The 16,400-nt window shown below is 39.6% G+C and overlaps 1 protein-coding gene across 1 annotated transcript in view; it reads right to left on the bottom strand.

Annotated features, from left to right (window-relative positions):
- Positions 1 to 694: 694 nt before the first annotated feature.
- SLC39A9 (solute carrier family 39, member 9) overlaps positions 695 to 16,400 on the bottom strand; it is a 41,924-nt gene continuing 26,218 nt past the window's right edge. The window contains exons 3-7 of the mRNA XM_005877936.2: positions 14,118 to 14,318; positions 9,004 to 9,072; positions 7,424 to 7,509; positions 6,502 to 6,636; positions 695 to 3,977 (exon numbers count right to left, since the gene is read on the bottom strand). Of these exons, the coding sequence (XP_005877998.1) occupies positions 3,747 to 3,977; positions 6,502 to 6,636; positions 7,424 to 7,509; positions 9,004 to 9,072; positions 14,118 to 14,318 (722 nt within the window). The 3' untranslated portion in view covers positions 695 to 3,746. The remainder of the gene's footprint in view (positions 3,978 to 6,501; positions 6,637 to 7,423; positions 7,510 to 9,003; positions 9,073 to 14,117; positions 14,319 to 16,400) is intronic.

Raw genomic sequence — 16,400 nt, 5'->3', positions numbered from 1 at the left:
AAATTTTAATATCAGAAAACAGCAAAAAAATTGTTTAACCATTCACAATTAAAGTGGAAAGAGACAAAATTATAAGGCAGCCATACATGGAATGATTTCATGTTTACAAAGGACCCAGAAAATGGGACATTTAAAATCACTGTTCAGGCCACTGCACCAGGGGAACTGCAGTGTATCTTCATGAGTCTCCCAACTTGCTAGAAGATGCTATCAGAAAAAAGGCTGAGCGTATCTGAGCATATCCCAGTCTCCCAACTTGCTAGAAGATGCTATCAGAAAAAAGATCAAAGCCGAGCTCATGTTAGGCTGAGCGTATCTGAGCATATCCTTAATGGCTGTTTTGTCCTTTCCTACAAGTCACAAATTTCCCTCGGGTCTCCGGAGGTGAATCTAGATGTCTCAGGTACGAAGGGGCCACATCAGTGGTTTTATTTCATGGCATCTCCAACAGTGCTCTCTGGGTGATGCGAACCATTCTGTATTGAGCAGAAATTCCCCTGCAGGACACCCACAGAGGGTTCAGCAGTTTTGGATGAATCTGGTCATTATTCTCGGTCTATCAAGGGGTCCTGGGGCCCCATATGCAAGAACATTCTTTGGGGTCTTGTGCTGTTGACATACAGTTCCCATGCTTAGTACTAGCTACCATGTGTCTAAGGAGCTTAATACACTCAATGCTGGTGTGTCCTCCTAGTTTTAATCCTTGAAAAGGAGAAAAAACCAGGCAGTGACACTTCGTAGTAGGCCGGTAAAAAAACGCAATTACATTTTCTCCTTTTTACAAAGAACTGACCACTCAAAATGGCCACCTCTCTCTTTTTTCTAAAGATGATTCAAAATATAGGAACAGGGCTGACTCAGATGATTTGAACAGGGAAAAAAAAGGTGATTTGGGGTGGGGTGGGAAGAGAGAACACAGCCTCTGTAGACGGTACCATTTCTAACACTACACTCCAGTGAAGAACCTTTGCCTAAAGAAAAGAAATCGGCCCTAGTGTGCACAGGAAGCCACCAGACCTGGAACATTGCTGCTCTGGAGAACGAGGGCCTGAGAAGCAATTCACTGGAGAACAAGTGACGGGAATGATCAGTAGTATTTTTTCAACTTAATTTGCCACTTATGTGGAATCTGAAGAAAGTCTATTCCTACCAAGGAAAGGGAGTCAAATTGCAACTAAGATTAACTTTGGTTATGGGGAAGGAAGGACTATACTTTTCATCATCAATTGCATCTTTGGTAGCCAATATTTCCATCTGTGATCATGGCAGCCACTTAGGTATTGCAAATGTTTTCAAATGTGTGAGAGCATTAAGGCATCCACATCTAAGGAGGCAGTTTAAACAAGACAGAAATGGAACTGAAATGTGTCAGTAAATGATCAGCGATGTGGCCTCTCCTGGGACACTGCCCACCATGGGCAAGTTCCTCCCCCAGGGAAGGGAGGCCTCTGCCGCACTGCTCGGTTCCGTGCTGCCTGAAGATGCATTTGAGCCCTATAAGGTTAGTATGGCTATTTCTGTCTGCTGACCAGGAGAAATGAGTAGTTCCTGAGGCAGCAGCTTTAAAATCTGGGAAAGCCCACAGCCTCGGAGAGCTGATAGGCCTTGAAAGGTTTGCCTATTAATGTGAGGTCCAGAGAGGAAGGCAAATTTGGAAGTTACATGGTTCAATCCTTGCCAGAGTTCAAGGCCTTAACCAGCAAGATATTCTAGCCAAACTTTTAAGTGTGATGGCAAGGCACTGCTGAAAGGAGCTTTGGCCAGCAGAACACATTTCTCATCACTGCACACGACAATATGATAGAAAGTGCTACCATCCAAACCAGACACTAAAATACCCTACTCATTTAACAAAGTAAATATCCAGGGAGAATCAAGGCAACCATGTCATTCTGAAGGACCAGGTGAAACTCCATGACTCTCATAAGTCAGTGTTATTGGGAAAGTCACTTAGACTTTCTGTATTATACCTTCCATTGGTTTTAAGATTGTATGCAATGGTTGCCAGCCACTATACAAAACTTAATCCTATTAATACTACTTTGGTCTACAGCCAGCAGAGGGCTCACAAGTTCTACAGCTGCTGACCCAGTGACAAATCTAGGAAGGAAAAAAAATCATAGGCATGCTGGCATATGCGTCATAAAAAAAATTTTTACGAACTCCTAAATCCATTGCCCTTAAGAAAATATTATGGTTCCCTCTTTATGCAATGTGTTTTGAAATGGTATAGAAAATCAAAATAAATAATAAAATAATATTATACACTTGTTTGATAACATAAGGTTTACAGGGATATTGGCAAAGACAAAAAAATCATCCTAGTTTGTTAAACATTTTTACTATCTCAATTGTTTAAGTTACCAGAATATTAATGATTGTGTCATCTCATCTGAGAAAAAGTGCTATTTTAAGGGTTTAGCAAAACTGCATTTGACACAAAGGAACTTCATTGAAGGGAATAAGAATAAGGAATAGAAACAGTATTATCTTCATCATCACAGCTCGAGAAGTGGTTGTCCTGATGAGAACTGAACTCACACAAATACTAACCTCGCCACCAGCAGTAAGCAGCAAATTGTAGGGAGGAGGGACTGGAGGGGAAAGTTAGAGGAGAAAAATATGGAAAAGATGAAGAGACAAAAGACATTATTTCAATAAGCTTTAAATGAACAGGCCAACATTTCCCATTTGTGATACATCTTTCTTCACTGCTGCAGGTGCTGAGGTGACGCTGACTGAGCACCCCCCAAGAGAAACCCAGTATTTTGTCAGAGGGACTGCTGGTCTGCTAAGATAAATACTTAAAAAAAAAAAAGGACAACTTAGGTTTTGATAATCTTACTTTTAAAAAGGCTGTTACAAAGATGTCAGTAACTATCCAAATTCACTTAAAATTTAACACCACTTAATTTCCAAAGATACTTTGGGATCTGACTGTTCTTGAAGGAAAGCCTAGGCCTGAACCTACTAGAACTTGGCTCCTCATAAGAATGTGTTGGAGGCAGGTGTTCTGCAAAGGAGAACTTGAAAAGAAATGCTACTAAGTACGAGTCACCTCTTTAGAAGCCAGTCCGCTGCTGTTGCTCTATGGCAGGCTCTCTTCAAAGAGGCACTCGCAGAAGGAAGTTAAAGTCCTCCCGACAGCCCCTTTGCAGGGGACAGCTCTTGAATATAAAGTCAACTTTCAATGTGTCTTGCCATCATTTTTTTGACTGGAGCCCCAAATTAACTACAGTTATCTTTAGCATCTAAGACAGCAGGCATTATGACCTTCTATCAAGGCATGTGGCATAGATGCTAAAGCACCAGTTTTACACGGTGAGACCCATCTTAAAAATCAATGCATAAAGTGGCAGAGCCTCTAAATTAAGAGATTTCGCTTAATTACAGAACACTGGACTGTCATAATTACTATTTCATTGTGAGTATGAAGTTCTCCACTTTTCCTTAGAACTGTATTCCATCTTCCCTGAGAATAGGGTTAAGAGAAACATCAAAACTCAAAATGCCCAGGGCCTTTTAAAAGACAACACAATGGAATGTCTATATCCACTTGCAATGTGTTGTTTCTATTCTAAAAGCTTTCCATGACTCCAGGTTTTAATCTCACCTCCCTCCAGACTCTAGGAATACAGGTGGAGATGGGCAAGGTGAGACAAGAGACTGAGAAAGTGAGCAGCTGTTCTGTCGGCTGTTCTCACTGGATGGCAAACGGCCGTGGACTGAGGCTGGAACCTGAACATTTAATGCTGGTGTCCTACTGACAGGATGAGTGGGATGATGCAACCCAGAACCAGGGCTGCCACCTCCAGGCGGCTGAGGCCTTTCCCTCCAGTGGCATCGGATTTGTGACTGTGCCCCATTCCGCCCACCTCAGGGAGGACATGTACTGTGGCAACATAAAGAAATGTCCCGGCAGAGAAAAGCATGGCCACTCCAGTGGCATTGACCTCTGAAAGGGCTTCTTTACTGCTCTGTGAATTCAGAAAGAGAGAGAAGAAAAATTAAGTCAAGTCTAGTTCAGGGTCAGGAAGAAGTCCCAATGAAAAACCACTCAATATTCATGACTAGTGCTATCTGGGGACATCTTGAGATGAGAGCAATTTTACGTTATTTATGGGAAGCTTCCAAATAAGGTTTTAAGGCTATTGGTAATGTACAAACTCCAAGCCTGGTTGAACATGGTTAGCCTGTATTATTCATAAGATGGAATCAACAGCATTATTAATACAGATATTAAATTTCATACACTCTATTTCATTTACTAATATTTAACAAATACTGCCTATGTACCAGGCAGTAGGCCAGGTGCTTGAGATACAGTGGCAATCAAAATGTATACCTGCCCTCACAGAGCCTAGAAACATCTCATAAGCTAATTTTAGCTTTTCTATTTAAAAAGTGGACCTATGGACTGAGACAATTAAAATTTTAAGAAAAGCCCTAACTGGTTTGGCTCAGTGGATAGAGTGTCGGCCTGCGGACTGAAAGGTCCCAGGTTTGATTCCAGTCAAGGGCATGTACCTTGGTTGTGGGCACATCCCCAGTGGGAGGTGTGCAGGAGGCAGCTGATTGGTGTTTCTCTCTCATTGATGTTTCTAACTTTCTATCCCTCTCCCTTCCTCTCTGTAAAAAATCAGTAAAATATATTTTTTAAAAAATAAATAAAATTTTAAGAAAAGATCATGCCATAAATATAACTCCATGCCTCCAGAATTATCCTACATTCCTGTCAAAAGTTCTAAAAACTTACACTCATCAATGAAGTGATAAATAGGGTACTACAGTATTTTAAAAGGAACTATATATTGTTCATGGACTGAAAAAAGGCTCTTCAGGTGAACTAAAAGGGGCTTTATAGCACCTCATTTGATGGCACTCCATCCAGGCCAACAAATTCTTGATTAACAGGAGCTTAACCACTCTTTAACCATCTCATTTCTCATGTTCCTTTTAATACAAGTTTTATTATATCAAGTATGAATTGAATGATACTCAGAAGACTCAATGACCTTCAGAGAGTGTAGGGGGGAAAGCAGTTCCCATGAACCAGCCCTGAGTCAGTTTGGTTCTAAAATTTTTTCCTATTGCCTGACAGTTGACATTTCAGTAAAATGGGGAGGGTTGCCGCTAAGAACTACAGCCCTAATAGGCAGGATTATAAGGCATGGGAAGGTCCATCTTGAACAACAGGGTCTGAGCTGACAAATGACTCATGCCACTTCAGGTGATAAAGAACTGGGTATTTATTTACTAGGGGCCCAGTGCACAAATTTATGCACAGGTGGGGTCTGGCCAGCCTGCTCTGATCAGGGCTGGGCGAGGGCGGGGAGGGGTTAGGGACGCAGGAGGTTGGCTGGCAGGCCCCACCCCTGATTGGGGAGTGGGGGGCAGATCAGGGGCGGGGCCAGCCAGGGGGAGGGGCCCTAGGCGGTTGGGCTGGCCCCACCCCGCCCCCTTGTTAAACTTGGGTTGAACTCCCAGTCAAGGGGACAATTTGCATATTACCCTTTTATTATATAGGAGGATTATGTATCATGGTATATAATATTGTATTAGTTTCAGGTGTACAATATAGTGATTCAACATTTATATACCTTACAAATGTAATTACCTCACCAAGTCTAGTAATTATCTGTCACCATGCAAACTGATCACATTATTATTGACTTCATATTCTCCGTCACCTTTTTCAACCATCCCCCCGACTCCCCTCTCCTCTGGCATCCATCAGCTTGAGCTGTTTCTATGAGTCTGTTTTTGTCTTATTTGTTCATTTAGTTTCTTAGATCCCAAGGAACTGGATATTTGATATTCAGTGGTATGAGAGCTTGGAGTAGAAGAATCTGAGTCTTAGCTGAATGTAGACATCTCTGCTCATCCCCTACTCTTCTCAAAGATGCTGCATGCTTGTCACTCACACTTCATGTGCCTACTTAAACATTAAGTATGCATTGTGATTTATTACGTATCTGTCAAATAAAATTAGCATGTCTGGTTAAGTTTAAGTTATATTATTTTATAGGTCATATAGGTCTTATATTTGTGCAAATATTTTTGGAACTTATGGGAAAAATGTTTTCAAATTAAATGAATTAAGGAAATGCTCTAAATTTATGAAGAGATTTGGAATTAAGACATTTACCTTGTACAGGTTTTTACTCCTAATTTTATCTTTCTTTCTTTCCCTTTTTCTTTTATTGATTTTGTAGAGAGAGGTAGGGAGAGAGAGAGGGAAACATTGATGTGAGAGAGAAAAATCGATCGGTTGCTTCCCATATGCCCCTGGAATGGGATATATGCAACCTGGGATATGTGCCCTGATCGGGAATCAAACTCACAACCTTTGGTGTACAGGACAACACTCCAACCAACTGAGCCACACTGGCCAGGGCCTAATTGTATCTTTAGTTTGAGGGACTAATTTAATTAAAAATTCAATGTAAGAGACCGTAAGTTCTAGTACATAACGAAAGAATAGGAATGAGTTAGACTTACCTTACTTAGTCCTAGGAATGTCACCATGGACATAACTGGTGCTGCCAGTGCAAAGACCAGTAAGTGCTTTCTGATTCGATTCCGCTCTAGGCCAGCATGCATTAAGAACGAAACCAGCCCAAAAGCAGCTGGTGCCTGGAAAAGAAAATTTGCCCCTTATTACTCCCGAAGTATGGACTGCTTCTACATGAAGAAGTACGTGTCATTTGACTCAATTTTCATACAAAAAAAAAAAAAAATTAATGCCTTTTAGGAATTAATGTTCTAACCTAAGAAAATATCATATTTGTGTGTGTGCATGTGTGTGTTTGTGTATGTGTGTGTGTGTGTGTGTGTGTGTGTGTGTATGCATGTTTTTGGATAGCAGAAAAAGAGAAATAGTCAAGAAGAAAGTACAAGAAAAAATATTTATAAACCAAAATTACTATAAAATATAGAAATCTAGAGAGAATTTAACAGTTTCTGTAAAACCACAATAAATAAAACCCTTTTGCCCAGCTGGTATGGCTCAGCAGGTTGAGTGTCTTCCCATGCCCCAGTTCAATTCCCAGTCAGTGCACATGCCTGGATTGCAAGCTTGATCCCCAGCAGGGGGTGTGCATGAGGCAACCAATTGATGTTTCTCTCTCATCGATGTTTCTATCTCTCTCTCCCTCTCTCGTCCTTTACTCTCTATCTAAAAATCAATTAAAAATATTTTAAAAATACAAATAAATAAATACAAATAAAACCCCTTCAAGTGAAAATTTAAGAAAATAATAGCAAAAAAACAGCTAGGACAGATTTATTCAATTCTCTAGAATGAACTGCAATCATGAAAATAACTAAAAAAATTTCCCATTCCAGAAAAACATTATGACCAAAGAGAAATTTTAATTATGAATATATTCAATAGTAAATCTTACACCAAAATTTTGCTTACCTTATGTAGCATTATTGCCACAAACACAATTAACTGGACACTAGTCTGTGAAGTAGAAGCTGCTGCTCCCAATGCAACACCATCAGCTAAATTTGAAAAAAGCAAAACATAAAGCACTATATGTAACAACAACTATAAATATCAACAACAACTATACAGTGTAGTGATTGACTGTGTGGGCTGCAGAGTCAAGTAGAGCTGGATTTAACTCTAAAGTTTATTTAACTTTTCTAAACCTTAGCCTTCTCATCTCTAAAATGGGTTCAATAAAGTATATATTCTTAGGGTTTTCATGAGGGTTAAATGAGATAACATATGTAAAGAGCTTAGCACCGCCCTAACCGGTTTGGCTCAGTGGATAGAGCGTCGGCCTGCGGACTGAAGGGTCCCGGGTTCGATTCTGGCCAAACGCATGTACCTTGCTTGCGGGCACATCCCCAGTAGGGGCTGTGTAGGAGGCAGCTGATTAATGTTTCTCTCTCAAAAAAAATAAATAAATAAAAAATAAAGAGCTTAGCACCTGGCCCACAATATTTGATATGTCAGCTATTACTGTTGATGTTATTGGAAAAAGTATGATACTCAAAAAATCCACTGATAAGCCCTGGCCAGGTAGTTCAGTTGATTAGACTGTCATCCTGACACACCAAGGTTGCAGGTTCAATCCCCAGTCAAGGCACATACAAGAATTAATCAATAAATGCATGATATGAGTGGAACAACAAATCAGTGTTTCTTTCTCTCTCAAATCAATTTTAAAAAATGCAATGATAATCAAATTGTAATAACATAAATATCAAAGAATTTCAAAGGAAGCATCTCTGCATCTTGCAGATCCAAAAACAAAATAAAGACACAAGACTCTGCATAGTTGGTATATACATAATGAGTAAATGTTGCTTGAATGGATAGATTTTTTGTTAAAAAAGCATGTGGTACTAGAAAAGTCCAGATAATAGTGTGCCACCTTCCAGTCTCTGTTTGTCACTGACAGAATCCTACCATGGGATCGGTTTTGGGTTATGATTCTAAGGCATGCCCAGTCAGCAATGCTGAGACTTCTGCACTCTACAGCCCACTGCTGATAAACTGACACTTTGGGTATATACTGGGCAGCAGCGCTGTTCAGTATAAAAGTGCTGGGGCTCTTTCAAGATGACATTCTTGAGCAAAGATCAGCAAACTTTTCGTAAAGGGTGAGATAGGAAATATTTTAGGCTTTGTGGGCCATTTGGTCTCTTGCAACTACTTCACTCCACCATTATTGTACAAAAGCAGCCACAGATAGATAATATGGCTTTGTTCCAATAAAACTTATGTATGGACACTGAAATTTGAATTTTATGTAATTTTCATGTGCCATGAAATAATATTTTTCTTAACTATTAAAAAATTAGAAAAAACACTTTTAAGTTATAGACCTGACACTGAGTATACCAGGGCTTGTGCTTGTGGTGGTGGGGGCTTCATTAGGTAACCCTTTCCCTGAAGGCCAGCCCAAGAGTGGTTCATGTGGATGGTCCCTGTGATATAAACACTAAGTCTCCCACTATGCAACAGAAAAGAAAAGGGTTCCCTACCTGCAGCATGGACGACCAGACCCAGCGTGGTGGTGATTTTGGAATTGCTAGGCCTTGCTGCTTCTGGATCTGAGGTAAAAATAAGCAAGGCAGCCATTAAGCAATGTGAAACAAAAACCATTAGATACCCCCTAACCCGGAGGTAGATGAATCCTTTGAAAGCTCTTAAAGTAGATTATTTTTCTCACTACTCTCTTTTGTCTTCTGCTTCAAACACTTAGAAGTTTCGCCTGTCCTGAAGAGGTGGATAAGAGGGAAGTCTTCATTTGACCCTCCCAGCAGTTGATGACTGCTAAATGCAGTAAAAACAGGAACTCACCTAGTTTCAAGTGTTGACTAGGGAGTCAGAATTTGCCTGCTTTAGGTCATTCTCCTGTGTCTTTGGATAGTTGTTTTTTAAATTTAGTCCAGAGTTTAGTTATCTGTAGGGAGGTTGGTCTGATAGGAACTTACTTGCCTACACCAAGAGCAGAACACCAATGCCATTAATTTTGATCATCTAGTCAAGGAATTGTCTAATTTCCTCATTTAGTTACTTCTTTCCTCCTTGCAACTAAAAAGCAAATCAAAATTTACCCTCCGTGCCCTAGCCAGTTTGGCTCAGTAGATAGAGCATGAGCCTGCAAACTGGAGGGTCAAGGGCACATGCCTGTGTTGTGGGCTCGATCTCCAGAAGGGGACATGCAGGAGGCAACTGATTGATGATTCTCTCTCATCATTGATGTTTCTATCTCTCTCTCCCTCTCCCTTCCTCTCTGAAATCAATAAAAATATATGTAAAAAATAAATTTACTGCCCCCCTAGATTTAACATTCATTGATGATACTTGCCTGAGACAATTTTTACTATGAAGGCTGCAAAAATGATAATTTTCCAACTCCAGCATTCTTTCTACATTTACCAGCTGGCATTCAGCATTTCACTGTGAGTAAGTACCCTCCCTTCTCCTTTTATTTCCTTTCTCCTACCTCCCCCATCCCTTACCTGACCTACTAACCTACCCCCTCCACCCCTCAGATGGGCTCATCGATCCGCATTTTTTCAATGCTTTACATTTCATTACTATTCTTAATCATTTTGGTGCTCTGATTGTCTTATATCTGGCCAGTGAGAGCCCCTTCAAGCTGGTTCACAATACATCCTGTGACATGTTTCCAACTTCGTTCTTCCTGCTTTTTTTGACCCTTAGATGTCCCAAGCTCATTTTGTAGCTACCTTGCCCCTGTCCTGGAATTAGCCATTTCTCTGAAAAGCCCTAATATGCTCATTGCTATTGGGTTATCTTTCTTTCTAGGCCCTCCTGCAGACACAGCTAGGAGACACATACATACATGTACAAAAACATCTACACTAATAAAAGAGAAACATGCAAATTGGTGTCACTCCGCTACACCCACCAGCCAATCAGTGACTATGCAAATTAACTCAACAAAGATGGCGGTTAATTTGCATACGCAGGCACGGAGTGAAGACTGAAGACTGAAGAGGCTTGGCTTCTCCGCTGCGACCGGACCAAAGGCCTGGGTCCTGGGTGCCGGAGGAAAACCGGTGCCAGCAGCCAGGGGAAGGAAAGCTTATTGCGTGAATCTTCGTGTAATGGGCATATATATATATATATATGTGTGTGTGTGTGTATATATATATATATATATATATTCCCCCAAAATGTATACACACTTTAAAGCTGATAACTCAATTTTCACTCCGTTTCAGGTTTAACTGATTTGAAATAATGGGTGAAGCCAGATTTAGCTCTGAACAAAGAAAATTTATCCTAATGTGCCACTAGGATAAATGAAAGATAAAGTTTACGGTATAAAACCAACAATAGTTGACGAATTGAGGGCACACAAATACCAAATGAAATGATTCTTGATGTTTGCAATTTCATTGCTTCGAGTTATCAGCAATTCCTGGACCAGTGCCTGAAAACAGGCATTGACTAAAATATTTTTCATTTCTGTAGATTCTTTTAAATTTTAAAAACGAACTGTATGTTAACAAATACTGACATAATCATTTAAAGTGTGTATACCTTTTGGGGGGACACTGTGTGTGTGTGTATGATTTCATTTTATTTTTCTAATATGGAGAATATTAACATGTTCCCAAAAGTCAAAAAGGCATGCCCAGGAAGTGTCACACCTTCCTGAAACCATTCTGTCCCATCATGCCCTCCCATCCTACTCGATCCCTTACAGGGAACTAACTATGTTTTCTAGCTGATCCTACGTTTCCTTTTTTTAAAAAAATAAATACATATATTCTTGTTTTCCCTTCTTTCTTACACAAAATATAGTATATGATAGAAGGGAATTTACATTTTTGCTTTTTTATTCACTTAATAACATCTCCTAGAAATCTCTCCCTATCAGTTCAGAGATCTGATTCCTCATTCTTTTTCATAGTTACACAGAACTCCATTATATGTACACACCACACTTCATTCAACCAATCTCCATTATTAGACATTTATGTGGTTTTACAATAATAAATAGTCCTGCATGGAATAACCTTGTACATAAATATTTTCATATTGGAGCCATATTATTGGAATAAATTACTAAAGTGGGATTTTTGAGTAACTACATATGTAGTTTTCTTAAATATTGCCAAATTCCCCCTCACAAGGACTGTGCCGTTTTGCATTCCCACAGCAATAGATGAGAGCCTCTGTTTCACCATAGCTTTGCCAATAAAGTGTATTGTCAAGCTTTTAAGTTCTTGCCTGACAGGTGAAAAATGGTATCTTAGCAGAGTTTTGATTTGCATTGTTCTTATTTTAAGTGAAAGTGAAGAATATCTCTTCATATGCTTAAGGACCATTTTTATGAACTATCTGTTTGCCTGATTTTCTACAGTTCTTTTTAGGCCAAGGATTCTTAACCTGGGATCCACAGAGGAGAACACAGGTAGAACGCAGGGGTGACTGTGACCTTACCTTGAAAAAAAATGCATTTTTATTTTTACTAACCTTTAATTAAAAATCAGCATTTCCTTTAATTATGAATGTAGACAATAAACCACAAATAATATTTGCACTATTTATATTTTGCCAGAACCAGAATTTGATATTACTTTACAGTTGTAGATATCTTGATATTATTGCTCTCACTCATCACTACTTTAAATTAAGCATGATTAGTCTTCCTGTCTGTAGATGCTCATGTGACAGAGCTGGGCAACTATCAGGCATCTCTGCACCTAACAGTCATTCAGCTGCCAAATGGTAAAAGTCATGGGATCGCTGCCCACTAGGGACCAAAATATCTATGCTGCTTTCCAGCAGTTCCTATCTGCAAAATTCTCTGTCAATGTATTTGAAAAGAGATATCTGTAAACTCCTATGTCTATTACAACTCTTTCAAGTTTATTTCTATTATGATACTTTCAAGGTTGTATCACCGATCAAAGATGTTGTTGACTTCACCAAAGATGAATTCGGTGATCTTAAGACAAAAAAGTTACTATGACTGGAGTTACATTTTAAAAGTCTTAGAGAATTCTAGTTGTTCTTGAAAGAAGCTTATCTTTCCTTGATAAGCAAGCTACCAATGTGCCTACATATATTTGTAAGAAAATATCTTTGTGAATCAGGACTTTTTAAACTAGTGACCATAAAAACAAACACCCAAATAACTGGATGTTCAACTTAACACTCATATTGCCTTGATAAAGCCCATCTCACAATTTAATGTTTTTAGTCAAGCTAAGCAACAGTAGTAGCTGTCATACAGATATCCTAAAAAATAAAACTTAACCCTGCTTCTGATTTAAACGAATTATCTCATTATTTAATGCATTGATAAGGAAGACCTATATTACTAGATCACAAATTTGTTTTAATGTTTTGGTAACCATAATTCAATATAATTGGTTTTTTCTGTAACCCTACGCCAGTGATGGCGAACCTTTTGAGCTCGGCGTGTCAGCATTTTGAAAAACCCTAACTTAACTCTGGTGCTGTGTCACATATAGAAATTTTTTGATATTTGCAACCATAGTAAAACAAAGACTTATATTTTTGATATTTATTTTATATATTTAAATGCCATTTAACAAAGAAAAATCAACCAAAAAAAATGAGTTCGCGTGTCACCTCTGACACGCGTGTCATAGGCTCGCCATCACTGTTAGAGGCTGCCCACATTCCTTGCCACATGGCCCCTTCCACCTTCAAGCAAACAGCACCGAATCAAATCCTTCTTGTGCTTGGATTTCTGACTTCTCTGGCTGTGATCTCTCTCTCTCTCTCTCTCTCTCTCTATATCGGGCTGGCGAGCGCAGCAGCAGTGGCAGGAGCCAAGGAGCCCCGGAATGCGAGATGGATGTCTGATTGCCTAAGCCAGCAGGCGGACATCCCCCGAGGGGTCCTGGACTGCGAGAGGGCGGGCTGAGGGACACCCCCGCCCCCCGCCTCAGTGCACGAATGTCACGCACCAGGGCTCTAGTGCTTTGCATAATTAAAAACATTATTCCAAAAAAAGGTCCACAGGCTTTTTTGAGCTCCATGGCACAAAAAGGTTTAAGAACTTCTGCCCCAGTATGCATATATGCATAACCCATGCACACAGACAATAGGGTGATGAAGGCCTGGGATAAGGGGGTGAGGGTAGGGAGAGTGTCAGCAGGCTGGAACTAGAAGGGATCAATGGGGGGGGGGGGGGGAGAGGGGCATATGTAATACTTTCAACAATAAAGATTTTTAAAAAATAATTAAAAAAAGAAAATTGATGAACCACTGTTACATGGAACTAAATGGATGAATATTACCAACATATGTTGAGTGAAATATGCCAAATAAAAAAATACAGTATTTAAAAAAAAAAAAGACTCTGCCCCAGACTTTTAACTAAACTTGAAAGTTTTAAGATAACCAGGGCAATACTCAATAAACACTCTCTTGTGTCACATGTCACAACTCACTAGCTCCCCCAACTGAATAAAATGCTCACACAACTCACTAAGTTCCCCCAAACGAATAAAATGTTCACAGGAACCTGAAGACAAGTTTTAGCACTAAATCAGGCCAGTGACATTAAATTATTCAAGCATTTGTGCTTTTCTAGACTGCAAATTTAATGCACTGCCCAGAAAGCCTTGGAATCACTTACCATCAGTAGCATACACGTGGGAGCTGCCAATCTGGTCCACCAGCAACATGAAAACAAAGCCCAGTACCAAGGAAACACCAATATAGGCATGCAGCTGTGTGTGGTGGTCATGGCTGTGCTCATGTTCATGGGCAACTGGTATTACTGCTGCTTTGTCTGATGCAATCACATCCTGTGTTTCACTCCCTTGGTGGTGTTTTCCTAGAGCACAATGAACCATAAAGAGAAAAAATGTTTTCCTCTTAAAATGTTTTCACATAGAAGCTTTCATTCTTCTGTATTTCAAGCTCTACTTACTTTACTGCAAAATCATCCATTTCCTATATTGTAATCCAGCTAAATTCCTTCAACTTAAAAGTTCATGATGAAAAAATTCCCAAGTGTCTTCTGCTTTTGGCATGCAGACTTTTTACCTGCCCTTTATCTCAAAACCTAGGAAGTGGAAGCAAATCACCAAGCAAGAAAGCAATCATAATCCCAAGGGATATTATCTCCAAATCTTACTTTTAAGCTGAGAAATTCATGCCAATCTCATTATAAACCACAGTAAGTTTTATTCTGATGAAAACAGGTGAATGAAGAGCAGTAACAAAAAATAATTACAAATTTATCTAGTTTTATATCTTGGTCATTATAAAAGTTGCAAACGAAGAGCAAATTGAAAATAAAATTTAGCTTTAAAAAATATCAGGGGGCAATCACTAACTAGAAACCAAAAGGGGAAGAGCAGTTTAAAAGAGGCACATCCTGCCCTGAACAGTGTGGCTCAATTGGTTGAGCGTCATACCATGCACCAAAAGGTAACCTGTTGAATTCCTGCAGGACACATGTATGGGTTGGGGCTCCATCCCCACTAGGGGGTGTGCAGAAGGCAGCATCTCTCACATGGATATTTCTCTCTCACATGGATATTTTATCACTCCCTTTCTCTCTAAATTCAATAAAAACATATTTTTTAAAAAATAGAGGCACATCCTGCAGTCTAAATTCAGTTCTAGAATTATCATGAGATTCGGAATTACAGTAAATAACACCTGGCTAAGTAATACTATTAGTTTATATTCACATATATGACACGGGAAACAGAACTGTGTCAAGGCAAGAATCCTTATCTTTGTTGTGTTTCAGGAATAGAGGCTATACTAGACATTTATCATTTATAATCAGATTAAGCATTTTTACCTTTAATTAAAGAAACTGAACTAGCAGCCTGTTGTAATATTTTAATTCTTTAAAAGTCATTTTTGAGGGGCACAAAGCACATGTCATCTGAAGATAATAAAAACCTATATATTTTTCTAATTACTGAAAGATTTTCTTGTGTTTTTTTTTTGTTGTTGTTGTTTTTTTAAAATATATTTTATTGATTTTTCACAGAGAGGAAGGTGAGAGAGAGACAGTTAGAAACATCGATCAGCTGCCTCCTGCACATCCCCCACTGGGGACGTGCCCGCAACCCAGGCACATGCCCCTGACCGGAATCGAACCTGGGACCCTTCAGTCCACAGGCCGACGCTCCATCCACTGAGCCAAACCGGCCTCGGCTTCTTGTTTGTTTTTATAGCTTTTTTTTTTAAAAGCTTCTTTTGATGTGGTAAATATACATAACCAAATTTACCATTTTAACTTTTCTTTTGTTGTTAATCCTCACCCAAGAATTTTTTTCCATTGATCTTTTAGAGAGAATGGGAGAGGGAAAGACAGAGAGAAACATCAATGTGAGAGAAACACATCGACTGATTGCCTCCTGCAAGCGCCCCAACCAGGGCCCAGGCCGGGGAGAAGCCTGCAACCAAGGTGTGTGCCCTTGACGGGAATTGAATCTGGGACCCTTTGGTCCGTAGGCAGACGCTGTATCCACTGAGCCAAACCAGCTAGGACTTGCCATTTTAGCATTTTTAAGTGTATAGTTCCCTAGCATTATGTACATTCAGATTGTTTTGCAACCATGAGCACCATCTATCTCCAGTATGGTATGTATTAAGTGTTAAGTGCTAACTAAATGTTCAGGAACGTAGTTATATATTACATGGAATTCATTTGGGAGAATCTTTTTTTTTTATATAATATATTTTTACTGATTTCCGAGAGGAACAGAGAGGGAGAGATAGAAACATCAATGATGAGAGGAGAGACCAAGATGGCGGCATAGGTAAACACCGGAGATTGCTGCCACAAACAACCACTTCAAAAATACAACTAAAAGACGGAACGGACATCACCCAGAACCACAGGAAAGCTGGCTGAGGAGAGACTCTTCAACTAGAAGGAAAGACAACAGCA

Source organism: Myotis brandtii, unplaced genomic scaffold (genome assembly GCF_000412655.1).
Source record: "Myotis brandtii unplaced genomic scaffold, ASM41265v1 scaffold536, whole genome shotgun sequence".
Taxonomy (NCBI): domain Eukaryota; kingdom Metazoa; phylum Chordata; class Mammalia; order Chiroptera; family Vespertilionidae; genus Myotis; species Myotis brandtii.
This window is presented reverse-complemented; position numbering and strand designations above follow the sequence as displayed.